This window comes from Pongo pygmaeus, chromosome 19, assembly GCF_028885625.2.
Source record: "Pongo pygmaeus isolate AG05252 chromosome 19, NHGRI_mPonPyg2-v2.0_pri, whole genome shotgun sequence".
Lineage (NCBI taxonomy): Eukaryota > Metazoa > Chordata > Mammalia > Primates > Hominidae > Pongo > Pongo pygmaeus.
Window position 1 is genome coordinate 82173994 of NC_072392.2, and position 25079 is coordinate 82199072.

The 25079-nt window shown below is 51.9% G+C and overlaps 3 protein-coding genes across 8 annotated transcripts; all 3 read right to left on the bottom strand.

Annotated features, from left to right (window-relative positions):
* Window positions 1-2314: 2314 nt before the first annotated feature.
* Window positions 2315-3905, bottom strand: LOC129017954 (chorionic somatomammotropin hormone 2-like). Of its 2 annotated transcripts, none has more exons than XM_054458996.1 (4): window positions 3896-3905; window positions 3128-3243; window positions 2871-3035; window positions 2315-2617 (listed from the first exon to the last, which is right to left on the bottom strand). In XM_054458996.1, the coding sequence occupies exons 1-4, from the start codon at window positions 3903-3905 to the stop codon at window positions 2420-2422; spliced, it is 489 nt and encodes a 162-aa protein (XP_054314971.1). In that variant the 3' UTR covers window positions 2315-2419. The 2 variants fall into 2 exon arrangements, with proteins under 2 accessions (XP_054314971.1, XP_054314973.1); XM_054458998.1 differs by lacking the exon at window positions 3896-3905 and adding an exon at window positions 3570-3627 and having other exon boundaries at window positions 2420-2617; window positions 3128-3174.
* Window positions 3906-9921: 6016 nt separating this feature from the next.
* On the bottom strand, window positions 9922-12052 carry LOC129017955 (somatotropin). 2 transcript variants are annotated; one of them, XM_054459000.2, is made up of 5 exons: window positions 11489-11560; window positions 11068-11228; window positions 10736-10855; window positions 10477-10641; window positions 10028-10225 (listed from the first exon to the last, which is right to left on the bottom strand). In XM_054459000.2, the coding sequence occupies exons 1-5, from the start codon at window positions 11496-11498 to the stop codon at window positions 10028-10030; spliced, it is 654 nt and encodes a 217-aa protein (XP_054314975.1). In that variant the 5' UTR covers window positions 11499-11560. The 2 variants fall into 2 exon arrangements, with proteins under 2 accessions (XP_054314974.1, XP_054314975.1); XM_054458999.2 differs by having other exon boundaries at window positions 9922-10641; window positions 11489-12052.
* Window positions 12053-21481: 9429 nt separating this feature from the next.
* On the bottom strand, window positions 21482-25079 carry CD79B (CD79b molecule). 4 transcript variants are annotated; one of them, XM_054459002.1, is made up of 6 exons: window positions 24931-25079; window positions 24063-24113; window positions 22814-23125; window positions 22510-22628; window positions 22174-22215; window positions 21482-22066 (listed from the first exon to the last, which is right to left on the bottom strand). In XM_054459002.1, the coding sequence occupies exons 1-6, from the start codon at window positions 24995-24997 to the stop codon at window positions 21968-21970; spliced, it is 690 nt and encodes a 229-aa protein (XP_054314977.1). In that variant the 5' UTR covers window positions 24998-25079; the 3' UTR covers window positions 21482-21967. The 4 variants fall into 4 exon arrangements, with proteins under 4 accessions (XP_054314977.1, XP_054314976.1, XP_054314979.1 ...); XM_054459001.1 differs by having other exon boundaries at window positions 24063-24116; XM_054459004.1 differs by lacking the exon at window positions 22814-23125.

Here is a 25079-nt window from a genome sequence, read left to right on the forward strand (position 1 = left end):
TCGTTTAGAAAACACCCTTGGCATCTCAAATTTGCAGTGGAAATTGCCGTCCACACGAAGTTGATGAGCTGAAAGGTAGACTAACAGTGGGTAAATCAAAGAGTTTAAAGTAGATGGGCTTTAAGGTCTTTTTATATTCTAAAATGTGCAAAGTCAGCTAGTATCTTTCTAATTCTCAACCAGCTGTGGCTGAGTGGAGTTTCCTATACCCGAGGGGAGCTGGGTGGACAGTCTCTGGAGTGTGGCTCCCCCTGCAGTTCAGATATATGTTATGACCACCCCACTTCAGAACCCTCTTAGCCACCCAAGTAGGCGCTGGACATTGTCATTCCCCTATCACGTACATTCAACAAATACTTATTAAGATGGCTCACATTTCCTTTTAAAACACGCAAGCCGAGAGATAATTATAATTGTGCTCATTCCATCGACTTCTAAAGACTGAGATTTCTAAATAATTTTAAGGCCAAATGAAGGACGTTGCAGGAATATTGATTCCAGCTTCGTGCAAGAAATCATTTTCTGCAATGAGAGTGGTTTAATAGAATGAGGAGCCTTGTGAAAGTGATTCCCTTGGTTCTAGTGCTACACACTCGTAATTGGAATACTGACTGTAATGGATGCCGTAGGATAAGATTCTCAAAGTAGAAGAAACTAGACTGACGTATGAGGCCGTTCTAACTCCAAAATGCCATAATTTTAAAGCCTGATAGTCGAAGAGCAATGTAAGATGCAGGAATGGCTTCTGAGCTGAGAAATGCAGCAGCTCCAGAATTCTGATTAGTTCAACTTTCAACCACTTCCCAAGGACTGAGTTATTAACTGTAAAATAGCCAAAAATGAACACAAGTGGGTCTCATTATCAAGAAAATTCATTATGGCACATAAAAATCAGAACTTCTAAAGAAGATTAATTAGGGGGTTGATTATTTGCGTTGCAAAATAATTCCTGACTTCATGAAATCATTTTTGGATACTAGAGTTCCCATGAGCATCTTAGTATCGATTATAGGTCACCAGTCACTTAGCCAAGGTGCTTGGGAGAGTAAAATCTTAACTAACCATCCCTCTTTAGTGCTTATTTGGAAATAATAAGCATCTCAGATGTTTATTATCCAAAATTCAAAACATGTTTTGATGTTTGATGTTTTGAATGTTTGGATGTTTATTATCCAAAACATCCAAAAATTCAATGCAGAAATAACTACAATTTCTTGAGTACTATAATATGTCAAAAATACCATTGCATTTAATCCTCACATAATCCTTGTAAAGCAACATATTATTATCTCAGCTTGGTCAAGTAATTTATTCAGGGGCGCTAAATTATGTACAGTCCAAATCTTTCTGATTCTTTCCCTTACACCAAGTTACCCCAATCAACATCTCTTAGAACAAAATTGCTCACAGATAGCTTGGAGACCATGTGTGTTTGGGTTAATTCTTGCCCTTACAATATTTTCAATATGTGTTGCCAGTGTTTAAATGTTAGATTTCCCGTAAAAGTCTGGATGTCCTGGCTGTCTCAAAGAATTAGAAGGTCTGGAAACCATGTCCCTGCAGTCCTGATGGTGACAGGCTGGGTGGGTCCTACCTCAGCAGGGGCTTGAATTCTGCAGATTGTGCTCATTCCCACCCCTCTGTGTTGCAACCCCCGAAGGGAAGCGAGTGTCATCTGGGATTTATCTCCTCCCATCCAGCCCTCATCGCTTATGTTGTTATCTACCTGGCACCTATTGGCACTGCATTTACAACCCCGAATAAAATCTCTCTTCCACTTCCCTTGCCCTAATTCAGATTCCAAATGCTCTGGTTCCGTATGTGCCAAACTCATTTTTGCATTGTTCTCATTTCCGAAGAGTAGTTGGGCTTAAGGAATATTAATCTTAAAATTCTTCTGAACACAAGTAATTCTATGCCATTGTTTCCTCACCTGTTGGGGAGTTTTTGCCTCTGCACTTAATAGCCCATCTTGTTTTCATTTCTTCCTGCTCCTGGGGGGCTAGGTTTGGTGTTGCTGGTGATGGTGGGGGAGGAAGAAATGCCTTCAAATCATGTCATCTCGGGGATGACCAATGAGCTATGACCAGCAAGCTGGGACCACTGACCTGGTGGAATGGCCTTAGTGAGTAATAGACAGCAGTGATGTGTCAGCTTTTTTCTGGCCCGGGAACAGCCAAACCTCTTATGTTTCAGTGGCCTAGTTCCCAATAGACCCTGAAGGCCCTCCAGGTCGTCTTCCCACCTACCCCTTGCTCCATATCACCACCTTCTACCCCATAATATTATAGAAGGACACCTAGTCAGACAAAATGATACAACTTAATTTTTATTAGGACAAGGCTGGTGAGCACTGGAGTGACACCTTCCGGGGCCAGGAGAGGCACTGGGGAGGGGTCACAGGATGCCACGCGGGCACCTAGAAGCCACAGCTGCCCTCCACAGAGCAGCACTGCACGATGCGCAGGAATGTCTCGACCTTGTCCATGTCCTTCCTGAAGCAGTGGAGCAGCCCGTAGTTCTTGAGCAGTGCGTCATGGTTGTGCGAGTTTGTGTCAAACTTGCTGTAGGTCTGTTTGAAGATCTGCCCAGTCCGGGGGCTGCCGTCTTCCAGCCTCTGCAAAGTGAAGGAAGAGAAGGAGAGGCCAAGCGCTTGGGCACTGTTCCCTCCCTCTCTCATTCATCCATTTTCCTCCCTCCCCTTCAGGGTGTAGAGAAAGGCCTGGAGGATTCACCAAGGGAAATGAAGAATAAGGTGAGTTTTCTTGGGTCAGCACCTGACTGCTAGAAAGAGGGCAGCAGTGTTTCTCTCCCCCAGCCCTCTAAGCCAGTGGGGCTCCAGGATTGGGGACCCCTGGCGCCACCCTCACCCCCATCAGCGTTTGGATGCCTTCCTCTAAGTCCTTTAGGAGGTGATAGTCATCGCTGTCCGAGGTGTCATACACCAGGTTGTTGGTGAAGATATTCCTGAGGAACCACACGGGCTCCAGCCACGACTCGATGAGCAGCAGGGAGATGTGGAGCAGCTCTGAGTTCTACAGGGGAAGGACCAGCAGTGGCTGTGCTGCCCGGGGGCTTTGACCACAGGTCTCCCCCATCCCCGCCTGGGGAGAAGGCATCCACTCACCGATTTCTGCTGCGTTTCCTCCATGTTGGAGGGTGTCGGAATAGAGTCTGAGAAGCAGGAGGAGGTCTGGGAGTCATGCAGGAATGAATACTTCTGGTCCTTTGAGATATAGGCTTCTTCCTAGGAGAAGGACCCCCCACCAAGAAGGACCGCTTCTTTCTATGCTGGAGACCAGTTCCCATTGTTACTTTTCTGGGAACCTGGCTCAGCCTAGGCTCATCTGCCTGCATTTTCACTTCAGAAAACAACCCTGAGCTCCTTAGTCTCCTCCCATTACTTCCCCAGTGGGGGAAAGTCACCCCTTCTTGCCACCCATGACCCGCACCCATTCCCCAAGAGCTTATAAACTCCTGGTAGGTGTCAATGGCCAGCTGGTGCGCGCAATGGGCTTGGAGCATAGCATGGTCAAGAGGCTTGGAAAAGGGAACGGTTTGGACGGCACCAGCCTCTTGAAGCTAGGGCAGGCAGAGCAGGGCAAAAGCCAGGAGCAGGGACGTCTGGGAGCCTGGGGAGAAACCGGAGGGCAAAAAGGGAGCTAGAGAGCAAGAGGCCAACACTCTCCCTGCTCCAGGAGCTGTTGTTTTTTTCTCCCTCTCCATCCCTCCAGGGACCAGGAACATTCAGAGATTGGCCAAATATCTGGCCTTAGATGGCGATATTCACATTCAGAAGCCCCAAACCTGAGGGTTAGTGCCCCCATCCCATCTACAGGGTGCTGCCTCTCCCTTTGGGACACATTGTGCCCAAAGGGATTTTAGGGGCGCTTACCTGCAGCCATTGCAGCTAGGTGAGCTGTCCACAGGACCCTGAGTGGTTCCGGAAGTTGGGCCTTGGGATCCTGGAGCTAGTCTCTTGTGGGCCCTTTTTATACCCTGGCCCCTTCTCTCTCGCTGCTTGACCCCAGCTGTTTCTGTATACATTTATGCATGGGGCCACTGACGGGCTTGTCCTAATGGATAATTTAGAAGCTCCTCCCACACACGCTGGGATCATGCCCCCTGACTTGTCATCTTTCCCTTCCCACCGTCACCAGCGTTGTGAGGGTTGTGCACAGAGTGTCAGCCACAGACACCACCCAACTTGTTCTCTCTTTAAGGGTCAGGTGGGTGCCCTCTGGCAGCACGCCATGGTGGCCAACCTGAACGCGGGGAAGGATGTCAGGATAGCCAGTCTTTGAGACCCCTACCAACCCCATCCCACTCTCTATCCTATTCCTTTCCTCCTCTCCGCATGTTTCCCCTCCACCCCCCAGACAGAATGTGTGTGTTGGGAAAAGGGGCCAAGCACAGCCAATAGATTGTGGGGGTTCTGAGCACGATTCAGTCCTGAATTCCACTTTTGCTGACGTCTCCTGGGCCAGCCTGTCAGCTGGGTGCAGTTCTAACACGGACCACTAGAGGGAACCAACACCATACTTTGCTCTCCCCTTTCCCTGAGCCTTGGGGCGGAGGCGGGGGTTGGGGTGGGGTGGTGCCCCGCCCAGGTCCCTGGGGACGAAGAACCCAGACTCAAGGTATTGCCCCAGCTCCTTGGACCTGCAGCAGAGATACAAACCAAGAAACAGAAATCCCGGGAACAGACACGGACCACAAGCGCTTCCTCCCATAGCCCTGAAACCATCAGAGAATCTCAAAGTTGGAAGAGCTCTTGAAAATTTGAGTCTCTTCCCCAGCTTTGGAACTCAGAACACATCATGCCGAAAGATGCCCTATCCAGCCATGGAAGCCCATCCTCTTTTTTCTCCTCCTCCCTTCCAGACCTGTATAGAGCTTATCCAGTTGCCAAGGGCCCGCCTGTGCATTCGCACGTCTGATCTCCCACTTGTCTTGTGTAGGAGGTATGATTATCATCCCATTTCACACATAAGGAGATTGAGGCTCAGAGAGACTGATTGCATGAGCTACCTCAGCCAGGGCAGCAGATCTCCACAACCTTGCTCTTCCCACATTGCGTCATTTAAAGTCCTTTCTCCAGGCCGGGCACGGTGGCTCATGCCTGTAATCTCAGCACTTTGGGAGGCTGAGGTGGGTGGATCGCTTGAGGTCAGGAGTTCAAAGCCACACTAGCCAACATGGCGAAACACCATCTCTATTAAAATTACAAAAGTAGCTGTGTGTGGTGGCGCAAGCCTGTAATCCCAGTTACTCGGGAGGGTGAGGAGGCAGAATCAGTTGAACCCAGGAGGCAGAGGTTGCTGTGAGCCAAGATCACGCCACTGCACTCCAGCCTGGGCAACAGAGTGAGACTCCATTTCAACAACCACAGCAACAAGAAAAAAGTCCTTTCTCCAGAACAGGTGATGTGGTGTTACTCAGTTATTTAGTTATTTTAGTTTCTTTCTTTCTTTCTTTTTCTTTCTTCCTTCCTTCCTTCCTTTCTTTCTTCCTTTCTTTCTTTCCTTCCTTCCTTTCTCCCTTCCTTCCTTTCTTTCTTTCTTTTCTTTCTTTCCTTCTTTCCTTCCTTCTTTCTTTCTCTTTCTTTCTTTCTTTCTTTCTCTCTTTCTTTCTTTCTTTCTTCTTTGTCTCTCTCTCTCTTTCTTTCTTTTTTTTGAAATGGAGTCTCATTCTGTCACCCAGGCTGGAGTGCAGTGGCATGATGTTGCCTCACAGCAACCTCCACCTCCTGGGTTCAAGTGATTCTCCCACCTCAACCTCCTTAGTAGCTGGGATTACAGTCACCCACCACTATGCCAGGCTAAGTTTTGTACTTTTTTAGTAGAGACGCGGTTTCACTATGTTAGCCAGACTGCTCTGGAACTCTTGACTTTAGGTGATCCACCCTCCCTGGCCTCCCAAAGTACTGAGATTACTGGCATGAGCCACTGCTCCCAACCCAGTTATTTCAGCTTCTAAATCCCTCTGAGTGCAGGGATCCTGCCCCCAACACAAGGGGCCCTTTACCTCATTTTGTCTCTCCATAAGGGGCAGATTGTTCTTTCTCAATTCCCAGGTGAGAATGGCCCAGTGGCATGGGGTGCCTTGTGGAAACCTCACAGCAGGACAAGGCAAAGGCAGAGAAGGCCAGGACTGAGCCTCCTGTCTCCTGGTGCCCAGGATTGGGGCTATTTCAATATCATCTGGAGGTCACAAGCATCAGACGCCCCCAGAGATGGCAGCAGGAAAGAACACCCTCTCCAGCGGTGAAATCTTCCTCCACCCTGAGTTTAAGAGCATCTAGCACTTGACGCTGTAGAAACACAAGCAAGCAAACAAGCAAATGCTTCTAGAAGTGGTTGGCTGTGTTGTTGGCAACCAACATCGAAAACCCACACCCCTGTGGCCTAGGATGTGAGTGCTGGGGCCCTACCATCTTCCCCCTTTCAGAGCAGAAGACAGAGCTCCTTTTTCTGCCGTCATTCCTGAAGTATTACTGGACCAGCATCCCAGACCCATCATCTGCTGGGAGGGCACTGCTGTGGGCTGTTCTCCAGGCAGGCCTGTGGGAGGATCCAAGAGGGGTGTCATGAATGATACCAGCTCTGAGAAATATGGGGCCCAGGGAGGGTGGAGTCACCACTTTCCCCTGCTCCTTCCAGCACCAGCAATGAGGAGGAGCCAGGTGGGAATGGAAGAGGGTCCCTGAGCTCCATGTAGCTTTCTGCCTCCCCCACCATCCTTCCTCCAATGTCAGCTGGGACAGGGAGCCCCCATGACAGGGCCTTTTAGCCAGTGCTGGGGACTTAGATGTGGATTTTCGGCCATGGAAGAAGTCTCCAGCCTCCCTTAGGAATGAGGGTGGCAGGGGCCCTAGTTGGGGACCATTGCATAACTCCGCAGGTGGACACAGGGGTGGCGAGGCTCCCCAGGCAGGTTACTACCAGGAACACGTGGGACCAGCCAGGGCAGGGGAGTGTCTCCTCTCACCTCTCCACTTCTGTTGACCCCAGAATTATGGTGACTCAGAGGACTCTAGGGACCCCTGGGGAAACACCTTTATAAGGGGTTACCATGACAACCATGGACCAGAGGGAAGAACTGAGGCCCACAGGTGTGGGTAGAAGTCGATGATCATTTTCTCTAGTCTAGATCTTCCCAGACCCTTGAGCAATGAATACCATGTCCATCATTCATTGCTAGTAAAAAATCAACTTCGAATTAGACTTGGGATTCTCCTGACGGTACTGGGAAGTCTCCCACTGTTTGGGCATCGCTTGGGGCCAGATCCCTGGCTCCTGCAGGCTGAGAGACTACCCAGCAAGAGCCTCCACACGGCCAGTGAGGAGAGGCTGGGCTTTGCACCTCTGGCGTCAGCTTCAAAAGGCTCAGAATAGGCCGGGGGCAGTGGCTCATGCCTGTAATCCCACCACTTTGGGAGGCCAAGGTGGGTGTATCATTAGGTCAGGAGTTCAAGACCAACCTGGTCAAGATGGTGAAATCCTGTCTCTACTAAAAATAGAAAAATTAGCTGGGCGTGGCGGCAGGCGCCTGTAATCCCAGCTACTGAGGAGGCTGTGGTAGGGAATTGCTTGAACCCGGGAGGTGGAGGTTGTAGCGAACCGAGATCGCGCCATTGCACTCCTGCTGGGCAACAGAGTGAGACTCTGTATCAAGAAAAAAAAAAAAAGCTCAATATAATCTCACAATCATCTTGCTTCTTTTAAGGAACCTCCCTTTATAATTAAGGATCCATGAATTTCTCTGTGTGTTTAGAATCCCTTCCTATGTCCAACCTCAACTAACTCTAGGGTTCTGTGTGCCTGCTGTGGGAAGTGACAGATCTGCTGTTGATCCTAAAGTGGTGTCTTTCAGGCTTTGAGATCTCCTGTTAGGTTCAAGACTGTGGGGTAGAGGACAATCACATTTTTTGAAGCCATTCTCACCTGTCTTAGGGATCGCCTCCGAGGGACTGGTGGGTGCTTCTTCCACTCCGACTTTGGTGATTTGAGGCGCACACTTCTCACCTGCAGCTCTGTTCTTTCTTCCTAGAGATCAGAGGCTGGTTATTGTACTGGGACATACTCTACCTCCTTTTGGCTTCTAATGTCCTTTCCATGAGTTTGGTACCGAGTCAATTACTCGGCTCATTGGATTGAGGTCTTCAGAGAATATTATATGGGGATTCCCAAGGGCTCTCCTAGGGGAGGTGAGGAAGGTGATCAATACTTCTGCGTGTCCACCATGTGCTTGGCACTCTACTGACCATAGGGACATGAGTGAGGATACTGAGGCTCAAAGAGATAAGGTGGCTTGCCTGGAGCTCTCCCAGTTCCTAAGTGACGGCTCTCCAAGGCCCCCAGGCTTTCCTTCCATGCCAAGCTCTTTAGAAACCTCATCTAGTAAAGATGGTGGCACTACTAGGCATGGACAGAACTTGCCTCAGTGCAGAGCTAGCAGGACAGGGGTCAAGTCCCCGCACAGAGGATGTTCAATGAAGAGGGGGGGAATTGAACACAAGGAACTTCAGCCGCAGAATGAAGTGTCCGTAGGCATTAAGGAAAGTGGTAGAAAACAAGCACCCAGCGTAGCTCGGGTTAGTGAACCGAGGCACTTCATGCTGCATATTTGTATTGCACGTTTCAGTGTACATCGTGTTTCACTTCCTGTATCTCGTTGGACCCTTCAGTTTGCCACATGATAGGTCCAGGGGGTTCAGGTATGGAGGAAGGGCCTCGGAAGGCTTGGGGAGGAGAGGGGCAGGCACTGCTGTGTATATTGATGGGGGGATTGCTTGCACTGGTTGATGATCTCTGAACAACCAAGAAGTACACAACGATCTACCTAACCGGACATGCTAAGTAATTTCACTCTGGGGATTAATCTCCAGGGAGACAATCCACTGATAGAGAAGTGAAAAGCATCAAGATGTGTCTAGTAGTTGTAGGAAGTCTGGGGTGCTTTCATGATGGGGTGCCCTCAGGTGGAAATAGCCTCTCCTTCCTTTGAGCTGTCCTGTGGCTATTTGCAGACATTTTATTCCTCTTACGAGACTGTAAGCTCTTTGAGGCTGGATTTCTGCCTTTTGTCTATTCATTCATTCACTCATTCTTCAATCATGCATTCACCAATTCCACAAGTAGTTGTTGCCTATAACATGTGCCAGAGATTGTACCAGGCAGATGGGCATATCTAGATAAACAAAAGACATGATCTTTTCTCTTCTGGAGCTAACAATCTACTGGGGGCAGAGATAATAGCAAACAAGTAAATCTATAATGGTTAAATAGAAATTTCGAATTGGGAACATTCCCATGAGGAAAACAGCTAAGATATGGAGGGAGAGAATAAGCCAGAAGGTGATGGGAGGAGGAAGCTGCCACAGCCCCAGGCCCAGGAATTCAACACGCATCTACTGAGTGGACCCAACACATGAGAGGACAGTGCCAAGCAAAGAAATCAAATGTCCAACCGGTTGGGCATGGCCAGGTAGCCCATGCTGTGTCTGGACGTCCTCCTGCTGGTATAGTCATTTTAAAATCAGAAGGACAGGGAAGGGAGCAGTGGTTCACGCCTGTAATCCCAGCAATTTGGGAGGCCAAGGTGGGTAGATCTCCTGAGATCAGGAGTTGGAGACCAGCCTGGCCAATATGGTGAAACCCCGTTTCTACCCAAAATACAGAAATTAGCTGAGCCTGGTCATGCATGCCTGGAATCCCAACAACTCGGGAGGCTGAGGCAGGAGAATCACTTGAACCCAGGAGGCGGAGGTTGTAGTGAGCCAAGATTGTGCCACTGCACTCCAGCTTGGTTCCCAATAGACCCTGCAGGCCCTACAGGTTGTCTTCCCAACTTGCCCCTTGCTCCATACCACCCCCCTCCACCCCATAATATTATAGAAGGACACCTAGTCAGACAAAATGATGCAACTTAATTTTATTAGGACAAGGCTGGTGGGCACTGGAGTGGCACCTTCCGGGGCCAGGAGTAGCAATGGGGAGGGGTCACAGGGATGCCACCCGGGCAGCTAGAAGCCACAGCTGCCCTCCACAGAGCGGCACTGCACGATGCGCAGGAATGTCTCGACCTTGTCCATGTCCTTCCTGAAGCAGTAGAGCAGCCCGTAGTTCTTGAGCAGTGCGTCATCGTTGTGTGAATTTGTGTCAAACTTGCTGTAGGTCTGCTTGAAGATCTGCCCAGTCCGGGGGCTGCCATCTTCCAGCCTCTGCAAAGTGAAGGAAGAGAAGGAAAGGCCAAGCGCTTGGGCACTGTTCCCTCCCTCTCATTCATCCATTTTCCTCCCTCCCCTTCAGGGTGTAGAGAAAGGCCTGGAGGATTCACAAGGGGAAATGAAGAATAAGATGAGTTATCTTGGGTCAGGGCCTGACTGCTAAAAAGAGGGCAGCAGTGTTTCTCTAACACAGCTCTCAAAGTCAGTGGGGCTCCAGGATTGGGGACCCCTGGTGCCACCCTCACCCCCATTAGCGTTTGGATGCCTTCCTCTAGGTCCTTTAGAAGGTCATAGACGTTGCTGTCCGAGGCGCCATAAACCAGGCTGTTGGCAAAGACACTCCTGAGGAACTGCACGGGCTCCAGCCACGACTGGATGAGCAGCAGAGAGATGCGGAGCAGCTCTAGGTTCTGCAGGGGAAGGACTGGCGGTGGCTGTGTTGTCCGGGGGGCTCTGACCACAGGTCTCCCCCGTCCCCGCCTGAGGGAGAAGGCATCCACTCACGGATTTCTGTTGCGTTTCCTCCCTGTTGGAGGGTGTCGGAATAGACTCTGAGAAGCAGAGGGAGGTCTGGGGGTTCTGCAGGAATGAATACTTCTGTTCCTTTGGGATATAGGCTTCTTCCTAGGAGAAGGACCACCCACCAAGGTCTACGCTGGAGACCAGCTCCCATTGTTACTTTTCTGGGAACCTCACTCAGCGTATGAGCTCATCTGCCTGCATTTTCACTTCAGAAAACAACCCTGAGCTCTTTAGTCTCCTCCTCTTATTTCCCAGCAGGGGAATGTCACCCCTTCCTGCCACCCCTGACGCACACCCATTCCCCAAGAGCTTACAAACTCCTGGTAGGTGTCAAAGGCCAGCTGGTGCAGGCGATGGGCGCGGAGCATAGCGTTGTCAAAAAGCCTGGATAAGGGAATGGTTGGGAAGGCACTGCCCTCTTGAAGCCAGGGCAGGCAGAGCAGGGCAAAAGCCAGGAGCAGGGACGTCCGGGAGCCTGGGGAGAAACCAGAGGGCAACGGAGGGAGCCGGAGAGCAAGAGGCCAGCACTCTGCCTGCCCCAGGAGCTGTTTGTTTTTCTCTCTGCATCCCTCCATGGACCAGGAACCTTCTGAGGTTGGCCAAATAGTGGGCTTAGATGGCGATATTCACATTCAGAAGCCCCAAACCTGAGGGTTAGTGCCCCCGTCCCATCTACAGGGTGCTGTCTCTCCCCTCAGGACACATCGTGTCCAAAGGGATTTTAGGGGTGCTTACCTGCAGCCATTGCAGCTAGGTGAGCTGTCCACAGGACCCTGAGTGTTTCCGGAAGTTGGGCCTTGGGATCCTGGAGCTGGTCTCTTGTGGGCCCTTTTTATACCCTGGCCCCGTCTCTCTTGCTGTTGCCCCCACCTGTTTCTGTGTACATTTATGCATGGGGCCACTGACGTGCCTGTGCTAATGGATAATTTAGAAGCTCCTCCCACACATGCTGGGATCATGCCCCCTGGCTTGTCATCTTTCCCTTCCCACCGTCACCAGCGTTGTGAGGGTTGTGCACAGAGTGTCAGCCACAGACGCCACCCAACTTGTCCTCTCTTTAAGGGTCAGGTGGGTGCCCTCTGGCAGCACGCCATGGTGGCCAACCTGAACGCGGGGAAGGATGTCAGGATAGCCAGTCCTTGAGACTCCTACTGACCCCATCCCACTCTCTATCCTGTTCCTTTCCTCCTCCCCGCATGTTTAACCTCCACCCACCAGGCAGAATATGTGTGTTGGGAAAAGGGGCCAAGCACAGCCAATAGATTGTGGGGGTTCTGAGCACGATTCAGTCCTGAATTCCACTTTTGCTAACGACTCCTGGGCCCGCCTGAGGCAGCTGCATGCAGTGCTAACACTGACCACTAGAGGGAACCAACCCCACACTTTGCTCTCCCCTTTCCCTGAGCATTGCGGGCGGGGGAGCCCTCCCGCAGGTCCCTGGGGACGAAGAACCCAAACTCAAGGTATTGCCCCAGCTCCCTGGACCTACGGCAGAGATACAAACCAAGAAACAGAAATCCCGGGAACAGACACGGACCACAAGCGCTTCCTCCCATAGCCCTGAAACCATCAGAGAATCTCAAAGTTAGAAGAGCTCTTGAAGATTGTCTCTTCAAGAGAGTCTCTTCCCTAGCTTTGGAACTCAGAACATATCACGCCGAAAGATGACCTATCAGGCCGGGCGCGGTGGCTCATGCCTGTAATCCCAGCACTGTGGGAGGCTGAGGCGGGTGGATCGAGGTCAGGAGATCAAGACCATCTTGGCCAACCAGATGAAACCCACTCTCTACTAAAAATACAAAAAAATTAGCCGGATGTGGTGGCGGGTACCTGTATTCCCAGCTACTCGGGAGGCTGAGGAAGGAGAATGGCATGAATCTGGGAGGCGGAGCTTGCAGTGAGCGGAGATCGTGCCACTGCACTCCAACCTTGGCAACAGAGCAAGACTCCATCTCAAAAAAAAAAAAAAAAAGAAAAAAGAAAAAGAAAGATGCCCTATCCAGCCATGGAAGTCCCTCCTCTTTTTTCTCCTCCTCCTTTTCAGATCTGTATAGAGCTTTTCCAGTTGCCAAGGGCCTGCCTGTGCATTCTCACGTCTGACCTGCCACTTGTCTTGTGAAGCAGGTATTATTTTCATCCGATTTCACAGATCAAGAGACTGAGGCTCAGAGAGACTGATTGTATGAGCTACCTCAGCCAGGGCAGCAGATCTCCACAACCTTGCTCTTCCCACATTGCGTCATTTAAAGTCCTTTCTCCAGGCCGGGCACGGTGGCTCACGCTTGTAATCCCCACACTTTGGGTGGTTTGAGGTGGGTGGATCACTTGAGGTCAGGAGTTCAAGGCCAGACTAGCCAACATGGCAAAACTCCATCTCTACTAAAAGTACAAAAATTAGCTGGGCGTGGTGGCGTGAGCCTGTAATCCCAACTACTCGGGAGGCTGAGGCGGGAGAATCACTTGAACCCAGGAGGCAGAGGTTGCCATGAGCCAAGATTGCGCCACTGCACTCCAGCCTGGGCAACAGAGCAGAACGCCATCTCAAAAAAAAAAAAAATAATAATAATATTAAATTTCTTTTTCTCCAGAGCAGGTAGTGTGATGCTACTGAGTTATTTAGTTATTTTAGCTTCTTCCATATTCCTCCAATGTCAACTGGGACAGGGAACCCCCGATGACAGGGCCTTTTTGCTAGTGCTGGGGACTTGGATGTGGATTTTTGGCCATGGAAGAAGTCTCCAGCCTCCCTTAGGAATGAGGGTGGCAGGGGGCCTAGTTGGGGACCACTGCATAACTCTGCAGGTTGGCACAGGGGTGGTGAGGCTCCCCAGGCAGGTTACTGCCAGGAACACGTGGGACCAGCCAGGGCAGGAGAGTGTCTCCTCTCACCTCTCCACTTCTGCTGACCCCAGAATTATGGTGACTCAGAGGACTCTAGGGACCCCTGGGGAAACACCTTTATAAGGGGTTACCATGGCAACCATGGACCAGAGGGAAGAACTGAGGCCCACAGGTATGGGTAGAAGTCGGTGATCCTTTTCTCTAGTCTAGATCTTCCCAGAGCCTTGAGCAATGGAGACCATGTCTATCATTCATTGCTAGTAAAAAATCAACTTTCAATTAGACTTAGGATTCTCCTGACAGTACTGGGAAGTCTCCCACTGTTGGGGCATCACTTGAGGCCAGATCCCTGGCTGCTGCAGGCTGGGCTTCGCACCTCTGGTGTCAGCCTCAAAAGGCTCAGGAAAGGTTGGGCGCACGCCTGTAATCCCACCACTTTGGGAGGCCAAGGTGGGTGGATCATGAGGTCAGGAGTTTAAGACCAGGCTGGCCAAGATGGTGAAATCCCATCTCTACTAAAAATAGAAAAATTAGCCAGGTGTGGTGGTAGACGCCTGTAATCCCAGCTATTCAGGAGGCTGAGGCAGGGAATTGCTTGCACCCTCGAGGTGCAGGTTGCAGTTAGCCGAGATCATGCCACTGCACTCCAGCCTGGGCGACAGAGCGAGACTCTGCATCCAAAAAAAAAAAAAAAAAAAAAAAAGCTCAGGATAAATCTCAGAATAATCTTGGTTCTTTTAAAGAACCTCCCTTTATAATTTAGGATCCATGAATTTCTCTGTGTGTTTGGAAGCCCTTCCTATGTCCAACCTCGACTAACTCTAGGGTTCTGTGTGCCAGCTGTGGAAAGTCAGATCTGCTGTTGATCCTAAAGTGGTGTCTTTCAGGCTTTGAGATCTCCTGTTAGGTTCAAGACTGTGGGGTAGAGGACAGACATTTTTTGAAGCCATACTCACCAGTCTTAGGGATCGCCTCCGAGGGACTGGTGGGTGCTCCTTCCACTCCCACTTTGGTGATTTGAGGAGCACACTTCTCACCTGCAGCTCTATTCTTTCTTCCTAGAGATCAGAGGCTGGTTATCGTACTGGGACATACTCTACCTCCTTTTGGCTTCTAATGTCCTTTCCATGAGTTTGGTACCGAGTCAATTACTCGGCTCATTGGATTGAGGTCTTCAGAGAATATGATATGGGGATTCCCAAGGGCTCTCCTAGGGGAGGTGAGGAAGGTGATCAATACTTCTGCGTGTCCACCATGTGCTTGGCACTCTACTGACCATAGGGATGTGAGTGAGGATACTGAGGCTCAAAGAGATAAGGTGGCTTGCCTGGAGCTCTCCCAGTTCCTAAGTGACGGCTCTCCAAGGCCCCCAGGCTTTCCTTCCATGCCAAGCTCTTTAGAAACCTCATCTAGTAAAGATGGTGGCACTACTAGGCATGGACAGAACTTGCCTCAGTGCAGAGCTAGCAGGACAGGGGTCAAGTCCCTGCACAGAGGATGTTCAATGAAGAGGGGGGGAATTGAACACAAGGAACTTCAGCCGCAGAATGAGGTGTCCGTAGGCATTAAGGAAAGTGGTAGAAAACAAGCACCCAGCGTAGCTCGGGTTAGTGAACCGAGGCACTTCATGCTGCATATTTGTATTGCACGTTTCAGTGTACATCGTGTTTCACTTCCTGTATCTCGTTGGACCCTTCAGTTTGCCACATGATAGGTCCAGGGGGTTCAGGCATGGAGGAAGGGCCTCGGAAGGCCTGGGGAGGAGAGGGGCAGGCACTGCTGTGTATATTGATGGGGGGATTGCTTGCACTGGTTGATGATCTCTGAACAACCAAGAAGTACACAACGATCTACCTAACCGGACATGCTAAGTAATTTCACTTTGGGGATTATTCTCCAGGGAGACAATCCATTGATAGAGAAGTGAAAAGCATCGAGATGTGTCTAGTAGCTGTAGGAAGTCTGGGGTGCTTTCCTGATGGGGTGCCCTCAGCTGGAAATAGCGTCTCCTTCCTTTGACCTGTCCTGTGGCTATTTGCAGACATTTTATTCCTCTTACGAGACTGTAAGCTCTTTGAGGCTGGATTTCTTTTTTTTTTTTTTTTTGAGACTGAGTCTTGTTCTGTCTCCCAGGCTGGAGTGCAGTGGCGCGATCTTGGCTCACTGCAAGCTCTGCCCCACTGGGTTCACGCCATTCTCCTGCCTCAGCCTCCCGAGTAGCTGGGACTACAGGCGCCTACCACCACGCCGGGCTAATTTTTTGTATTTTTAGTAGAGACGGGGTTTCACTGTGTTAGCCAGGATGGTCTCCATCTCTTGATCTCGTGATCCGCCCGCCTCGGCCTCCCAAAGTGCTGGGATTACAGGCGTGAGCCACCCACGCCCGGCCTGAGGCTGGATTTCTGCCTTTTGTCTATTCATTCATTCACTCATTCTTTTATTCGTGCATTCACCGATTCTACAAGTAGTTGTTGCCTATAGCATGTGCGAGAGATTGTACCAGGCAGATGGGCATATCTAGATAAATCAAAGACACGATTCTTTCTCTTCTGGAGCTAACAATCTACTGGGGGGCAGAGAAAACATTTTACCATTACGTAATGTATATATATAAAATGGTAAAAAAAATACATTATATAATGTGTATATATATATATAAAATTGTAGTATATATAGATTTTTTTTGATGGAGTTTTGCTCTTGTTGCCCAGGCTGGAGTGCAATGGCACAATCTCAGCTCACTGCAACCTCCACTTCCTGGGTTCAAGCGATTCTCCTGCCTCAGCCTCCCGAGTAGCTGGGATTACAGGCATGTGCCACCATGCCCGATTAATTTTGTATTTTTAGTAGAGATGGGGTTTCACCATGTTCATCAGGCTGGCCTCGAACTCCTGACCTCAGGTGATCCACCCGCCTTGGCCTACCAAAATGCTGGGATTACAGGCATGAGCCACCACGCCCAGCCAGGTATATATATATGTTGGTAATATAATGGTAAAATAGAAATTTCTAACTGGGGACATTCCCATGAAGAAATTGCTAAGATATGGAGGGAGAGAATGAGCCAGGAGATGAAGGGACGAGGCAGCTGGCACAGCCCTAGGCCCAGGAATTCAATAAGCATCTACTGAGTGGACCCAATGCATGAGAGGACAGTGCCAAGCAAACAACTCAAATGTCCAACCGGCTGGGCATGGCCAGGTAGCCCATGCTGTGTCTGGACGTCCTCCTGCTGGTATAATTATTTTAAAATCACAAGACAGGGAAGGGCCCAGTGGCTCATACCTGTAATCCCAGCAATTTGGGAGGCCGAGGCGGGCGGATTACCTGAGGTCAGGAGATGGAGACCAGCCTGGCCAGTATGGTGAAACCCCGTCTCTACTAAAAATACAAAAATTAGCGGAGCCTGGTAGTGGGTGCTTGTAATCCCAGCTACTTGAGAGGCTGAGGCAGGAGAATCGCTTGAACCCAGGAGGTGGAGGTTGCAGTGAGCTGAGATTGTGCCATGTGAGCCAACATCGTGCCATTGCACTCCAGCCTGGGCAACAAGAACAAAACTCTGTCTCAAAAAAAAAAATAAAATAAATAAATAAAATAACAAGGACAGGAACTTGATTGTCAAATGCAAAAGGTGACAAGGCAGAGTGCCCAAGTTCCCAGGAATGTTCCATACAGACTCATAACTTACACGAAGTTCTGCCTTCCCCTCCTGCCACATGGGGAAGGTGGTATTAGGTCTGGAGGGGGAATGCCTTTTTAAAAAAATTTAAAATTATATTAGGATCAGTCTAAGTGTGTTTTAACAAACTACACTCTGATTTAAGTCAGGAGATAATGCTCATTAATTTTTGTCCTCTGCAGTCACCTGTTTCCAAGTAAATGCTTTTGGGTGGGAGAGGCGGGTGTCCCAAGTGGAAGGTTTGTGGTTGTTTGCAGCTGAGTCAATGGCAGGACTGGAAGATGACATACAAGGAGCAGCTTGTAGACCTGAGACACACTCAGGAATGTCGCAGATGTGGGCTCTGAACCCACTTCTTGAGGTGAACCAAAGAGAGCAGACAGGGATCCCAAATACCATGTTCCGAGATGGCTTTTTTTTGTTGTTGTTGAGACAGAGTCTCACTCTGTCACCTAGTCTGGAATGCAGTGGCATGATCTCGGATCTCAGCTCACTGCAACCTCCCCTTCCTAGGTTCAAGTGATTCTCCTGCTTCAGCCTCCCCAGTAGCTGGGATTACAGGCATGTGCCACCATGCCTAGCTAATTTTTTTTTTTTTTTTTTGAGACGGAGTTTCGCTCTTGTTGCCCAGGCTGGAGTGCAATGGCGTGATCTCGGCTCACCACAACCTCTGCCAGGTTCAAGAGATTCTCTTGCCTCAGCCTCCCAAGTAGCTAGGATTACAGGCATGCGCCACCATGCTTAGCTAATTTTGTATTTTTAGTACAGATGGGGTTTCTCCATGTTGGTCAGGCTAGTCTCGAACTCCCAACCTCAGATGATCTGCCTGCCTCAGCCTCCCAAAGTGCTAGGATTACAGGTGTCAGCCACCGCACTGGGCCTAATTTTTTTGTTTTTAGTAGAGATGGGGTTTCTCCATGTTGGCCAGGCTGGTCTTGAACTCCTGACATCATGTGATCCACCTGCCTCAGCCTCCCAAGGTGCTAGGATTACAGGCGTGAGCCACAGCACCCGGCCCCGAGATGGCTTTAGAGGCCCCTCAGAGAAACCTCAGCCAGACCAGACACCTACTAAGGGACCCAAATAGCCACCGTTTTTTGCGTTTTGTTTTGTTTTTCTCTCATTTCCAATTCTGCTGGAAAAACACCCAAAACCTCGGGTCAGATCACCCCAACCCTAGCAGCACCTGCAGCAACAGGGCAGGAAGTCAAGCTAGAATGGAGGAGGAACCAGCCTGTGCTTCAACCAGGGTCCCCGGGGAGCTGGCTGGATTCCCCCAATGGGCAGTGGGGCATGTGCCCACCAGGGGCCTCAGAGCTGTGTTCTGGGGAGGGGGCAGGCAGAGGGGGCAGCTGCAGAGCTGGGGTCCTGGAGGGATGGCACAGCGGCTTCCTCTCAAGGGTGCTCAGAGGCCTCCTACTAGGCCTTGGCAAGAAGGGGTGGGGCCTTTGGGGCCTGAAACCTTGTGAATCACAGGAAAAGCAAATCCCCCTTCAAAACACAAACATTTGAAGATAGCCAAAGTTGTCCCCGGATTCCCTCCTCCTTTTCCTCCTCCTTTGGTTCAGGGTCTTATTGCTGCAACGCCCTTCAAGAGGGGCGGCCGTGATGTAGTGGGGAGAAGGCTGGACTTGGAGCCAGAAGGTCTAGGTGTGATTTTAGCCAGTTATCGTAATTTCCCTGGGCCTTGATTTCCTTGTTTGTAAAAATCAGATAGTGCGACCTTCTTCCAGGGACATCAGGCAGAGTGTAAATGAAGATGGAGGTGTTCAATCCAGTTTTCTTGCATTTAAGAGGTGCTCAATATGTATTTGTTGGGCCCAATAAAAGCTTTTGGTTCATATTCTGTGTTCTGATTGTGGTGGTGGTGATACAAATCTATACATTTGCTAAAATTCTGTACACCCAAAGGAAACAAACTCAATTTTTTTTTTTTTTTTTGAGATGGAGTTTTGCTCTTGTCACCCGGGCTGGAGTGCAGTGGCACAATCTCGGCTCACTGCAACTTCTGTCTCCCTACTTTGAGCAATTCTCCTGCCTCAGCCTCCCAAAAAGCTGGGATTACAGGTACCAGCCACCATGCCTGGCTAATTTTTGTATTTTTAGTAGGGACGGGGTTTCACTATGTTGGCCAGGCTCGTCTCAAACTCCTGACCTCAGGTGATCCACCCGCCTCGGCCTCCCAATTGCTGGAATTATAGGCATGAGCCAATGCACCCGGCCCTCAATTTTATTGTGATAATTTTTTACAAAACAACGTCCGGTCCAAATTCTTTCCCTCAGATGGGGTTTAGGATTCCCATTTCACAGATGAAGCAACCTGAGATGTTTCTTGTCCCCACCATCAGTACCCAGCTATGTTACCATTGCCTATGTCAGTTCTGGGGAGACAGACATGATGTCCCCCAGAGTATAAGCCCTTAAAACAGAAAAACAGACTGGGGTGGGCTCCTACATTATAACCCATGAAGTCAAGCCCTTTGGGGGTGGCTGGTGGAGGGGCCAAGGTCTATGCTCAAATGATTCTCTGTTAACAAGAACTTCGGGCTGGGTGCGGTGGCTCACACCTGTAATCCCAGCACTTTGGGAGGCCAAGGCGGATGGATCACTTGAGGTCAGGAGTTTGAGACCAGCCTGGCCAACATGGTGAAACCCCGTCTCTACTAAAAACACAAAAATTAGCCAAGCATGGTGGTGTACGCCTGTAATCCCGGCTACTTGGGAGGCTGAGGCAGGAGAATTGCTTGAACTCGGGAGACGGAGGTTGCAGTGAGCCGAGATGGCGCCACTGCACTCCAGCTTGGGCAACAGAGTGAGACTCTGTCTACAAATAAATAAACAAGTAAATAAATAAATAAAACAAGAACTTCAAAGTCTCAGGGAAACTGAGTTGTTCAAAGGTGTTAAAAAGTCTTTAGGTAAAGCCAAGGCCTCCCCCAACCCAGGGCAGCCTCAAGCAGGTGGAGACCCTGCTTGGGGGAGAAGTGAAGCCTCCTCCACCATCTACCCGGCTGCCTAGGTCCCTGGTGGAGGTAGGAGGACGGAATTAGTGCCACTATGCAAAGCAGCAGGAAAGGAAGGGCTCCGGCTCAGTAGAGGCTGATGCCAAAACAACCCGGTTCCCTCCAGCAGCCCAGAGACTGGGGAAAACACAGGGGCCGCCTGGCTTGGCCCAGCCTGGCCCAGCCTGTCCCAGGGTGGTGGAGAGATTTACCTGAAACCGCAGGCGTGGGGGCCTTACCCACCTGCCCCACCTGGAATTCCAGAGGGAATCTGGTGAAAATTGGCACTGTTCTCACTAGTTCCCGTGTGCTGGTCTTGATTCCCCAGTTAAACTGGCAGCTCCCACAGCATAGGGGCTCCCTTGCTGGAATTCAGAGCAGGAATAGCAGAGGGGCCTCGAAGGATTCCCTCCAGGGTCAACAGGAAGTGGAGCACAGCCTGGCTTGGGAGGGAGGCTTTGCACATGCGGGTTGATTGCACTGGGCCTCCCAGCTGGGAGCTGTTCCCAGTACCTCCCACAGCTAGTGGGCTGGAGGGCCCTAGGGGCCATTGTTTGAGGACCCTGGGGCCATAGGGGACCTCCGATGTGAGGCTGGGAAAGTCTGAAGGGGTCCCCTGGCTAAGAACCCCAAAGCTTCACCATACAAAGCTCCACTCTTCAGGATCTCACTCTTGATGGCTTTGCATCAAGCTTTCCTAGGCTTCCTGGGAGGTGGGGGTGGGAGTGTTGTAGAGGCAGGGAAACCCCTGCCCTCAGGGAGCTTCCAGTTTGACTGAAGAACCAAGGCCAGTGTGAGTAGCACAAGGCAGTAGCTAAGTCACCGCTGCATAGGCTGGTCTGAACAGGGCTTGGACGAGGACCCAGGTGCTTTGGGAGGGCTTCCTGTAGGTGGAGGCAGAGTGGGACTCAATTGCTGCTTTTTGGCTGAATGGAGTGCAAGATGAGGGTGTCCCTGCTGAGGGGAAGGACAGGCCCAGTCACTGGCCAGCTGCTCTGGGTCCAGCTAGGGCCTGGCATGCAGCCCCATTCCAGGGAGAAGAAAGGGAGATGTGACCACAGGTTCCAACTGGGTCTTCAGAGAGAAGGAGTGGCTGTCACCTTTCCTACACCCTGGAGGGCTCACAGGTGCCACATTCAAACAACAGAAGTGCCCACATAGATGTTCTATCCACCCCAAACCCATAAGATGCCACGAGCCTGTGTGTGGTTTCTCAGGACACACTGTTTATTCCACGGGGGAAGGCACTGGAGGCCAGGGCCTCCCTGGGGTGGGAGCGGTTGCAGGAGAGAAATGATGTTCTCGTGGCTCTTCTGGGGCCCAGTTGGGTCCATGGCCCTTCCCAAGCTCTGCTGGGAGGCCCTCAGCTCCGAGTCCATTTGCGGGCTCTGGACAAGTCTCTGCCTCCCCCATCCCATGCATGGGGACGGATCCCCTCATAGCACCCCCAGAAGGCTGGGTCCCGTCCATCCCCAGAGAACTCCCTCCAAGTTGCTGCCCTGTTGTCCTTCTACTCCAGGCCCTTTGGCAAGAGCTGGGGACCAGGGGCTGGAGACGCATGGCAGCTCTGGTGGGCCAGCTTCAGAGGCCAGCTGGGGGTCTGGGAAAGGGGTTGGGCCATGAGCCAGGCAGCTCCGAAGCAGTCACTGAGGCTGGGGAGCCTGCACCCAGGGCGTGGGGACGACCTGGCTCTCACTCCTGGCCTGGGTGCTCACCTACAGACCACTTCACTTCCCCTGTCCGCAGCGTCACTATGTCCTCGTAGGTGGCTGTCTGGTCAATGTCCAGGCCCTGGAGACATTAAGTGGAGCTCAGGCTGGGGCCACACCCCGACCACCAGCAGATAGTGGCCACTGACCCCGAGGACTCAGAGCTGCTGGGCCTGCCCTGCTCCTTACCTCATAGGTGTGATCTTCCTCCATGCCAGCCTTGCTGTCATCCTGAGGGCGGAGAGGGATGGAGATGAGAGTGTCAGTGTCCCCCAGCCCCATCCCCCTCTGGGCCAGGCTGGGGAGGGCCAGGGAGAGGGGTAAGGGGTCAGGAGTGAGGTGCATTCTGCAAGAACAGCTGAATGAAGGAAGGAAGGAAGGAATGATTGAATAGGTGAGGCAGTGGGGACAGGCTGGACCAAGAAGGCCACAACGAGAGCTGGGGAGATGGAGACCCTGCATATGCCTGGCCTATGCAGTGGCCTCCTCTGCGGTCCCCCAAGGCTTCCCCCGTCCCCTGATCACCTTGTCCAGCAGCAGGAAGATGGGTACGATGATGAAGAGGATGATCAGCAGCGTCTGGATCATGATGATACCGTCTTTCAGCGTGTTCCTCTGCTTCAGCTGTGCCAAGGTGCTGAATCCTGCGGGGACAGGGGTGGGGTTGGGAGCCTGGGCCACAGTCCACCTTTTAGGCCTACAAGGGCAGCTCCCTCAGGTCCCAGTGGCTCTCCTGAGTGCTCTAGGGCCATGACCATCACCACAAGAGGCAGGCCGGGCTAGGGTGGGGTGGACAGCTACAGGAGCGTCCCAGCCACCTGGCACACACCCATGACTCGCAGCTCGGTGCCGCAGCCCCGGTAGAAGTCCGAGGTGTTGTTGCACTTCTGCTGGCAGAAGTAGATGCCATTGTCCTCAAACCGGATGCCTTGGATGGTGAGGGTGGCGACAGATTTGTTCTGGGACTCCTCCATGTGGCCCTGTTCCATCTTCAGCTGCTGGGGCTCCTCGTCCATCTCCCGCTTCCAGAGCCAGGTCACATTGCTGGAGGCGCTGTTCACGTAGCAGTGCATTTTCACCGTGAAGCCCCGTTTCCTGGCTATGAAACGTGGGCTCTGCCAGATCCGCGAACATGCACTACCTGCGGGTGCCAAGGCCAGGTTCAGCATTCCGCTTGGCATCTTCCTGACTGCCAGCCCCGGCAGCAGGCCCCTGCCCTGGCTGGCACAGACTCCCTGGGCTTAGTCCTTGCTTCTCAGGGTGTGGGACAGGCAGGAGGCTGAGGCTGGAGTTACGTGCGACGCTGAGCCACATGAACAGCCACGGCCAAGCTCTCAGACTCCACCTCTTCCCGACTGCCCCACCTCCCCTTGGATTTTCCTTTGGAAGAGCCCTGGGATCTTGCCATTCCTTCCTATGCCCATTACAACAGCCTGACCCAGGCCACACCCCCAGGACCTGGAGGCCTACAGGCCTGGCCCCTCCTTTCACTGGGCTGCCCTGCGCAGGCCTGAAATCCTCAGTGTCCCCCTCAGTCTCCGGGGATAAAGGCCAAATTCCTAGCCTGTCAACTGAGACCTTCCTCAGTCGACCCCCTCCCTGCATGACTTCCCTCCATCATCCCCCTCTTCCCTCCTGCAGGGACTGGGTCCGCTTCTTGTTCCAGAACTCTCTTTCCAGCTTCGACTGCCTTGTTCTTAGCGAGCACTGCCTGGGAATCCCTGAGCCCCTCACATAGTGACCCTGCGCTGGAGGGCTCACCCGAGACTCAGCCAGATTCCCAGCTAGACAGGCCCGGGCCTGAGTCCTAGAGGAACCCCCAGGCTCCCCTGCTGTGACCTAGAGTTTAGCCCAGCCCTTCAGTGGCCAAGGCTGGAGAGCATGTGTCTGATGAGGATGACAGTGGGCTGGGGGTGGGGCTCAGAGGAAATCCTAAGGAGGCCTGAGGATGGTAATCCTGGGTGGGAAGATCAGGCAAGGGTGGGAAGGCGGGCCACCCGCAGGACAGGGACCATAGTCGGACACAGGACATAGTCGCACACAACTTGTCCTCAGAAGCGGCAGGCGAGGCTACTGACCTTTGGGATTCTGGTACAGGTCCTCTGGTCTGGCTGCTGGCACTGGCTCAGCTGCTGGGTGGGAGGAAGTGGGCGGGGCCAGGTCAGGGCCTCCTCTGGCCTGGGCTGCCCCACCCCTGCATGCCCTCTATGTTCCCGGAGCTACTTCCTCCTTCCATGACAGCAGCTTCAAGACCCCTCGTTCCTCTCTGCCCCCTGTACTTGGGAGACAGGCATGGGGTTGGGGTACCGGAAGCCCCGCCCCCAGCCCCCTTTCTGCCTTTGACCCTCAGGGTGGCTTTAAGCGGGCATCTGAATGAGACAGGAAGGACAGGGAAATCTCAGTATTTTGAGAGGCCAAGACAGGAGGATCGCTTGAGGCCAGGAGTTTGAGACCAGCCTGGGCAACATAGGGACACCCTTTCTCTATTTTTTTTTTTTTTTTTTTTTTTAAAGAGAGACAGGAAGAAAGTCACAGCCTGGAGGATCTTTCATCTCTCAGAAGAGGGGGCCATATTTGGATCTCGCATCTTCCAGGGTCCGGTTGGGACAGCCTCTTCCCTCCCGACCCCCGGCAGTGCCCTCAGCCTCTCTTCCTCCTGAGCCTAGTTCTTCCACGGTCCTGGTTGCTAACTCTGGTTTGCTCCTCATGCCCAGCTCAACCTGACGCCCTCCAAGCAGGAGAGGAACTGGGGCCACAGGCTCCTGAGCCCATCACCACGTGCAGCTGACACCCACAGACCCAGGCCCCAGGGCCATGAGAGGGAGACAGGCGGTAAAAAGAGTGAGAGACAGAGGAGGAGGGTGGAGCAAGCAGGAGGCAGAGCCACAGGGCCCAGACAGCTGGAGATGAGAGCAAACCCCACAGGCCTTGTCCTGGGTGCTGTACCTGAGAGCAGCAGCAGCAACGCCACCATCCAGTGGCTGGGCACAGGAGACAACGCCAGCCTGGCCATGGTCACCGCTCTGTCCCCGACCCCAAACCCGTGACAACGTCCGAGGCTCCTTGGAGGAAAACGTGTAACTGCACCGGCTGCA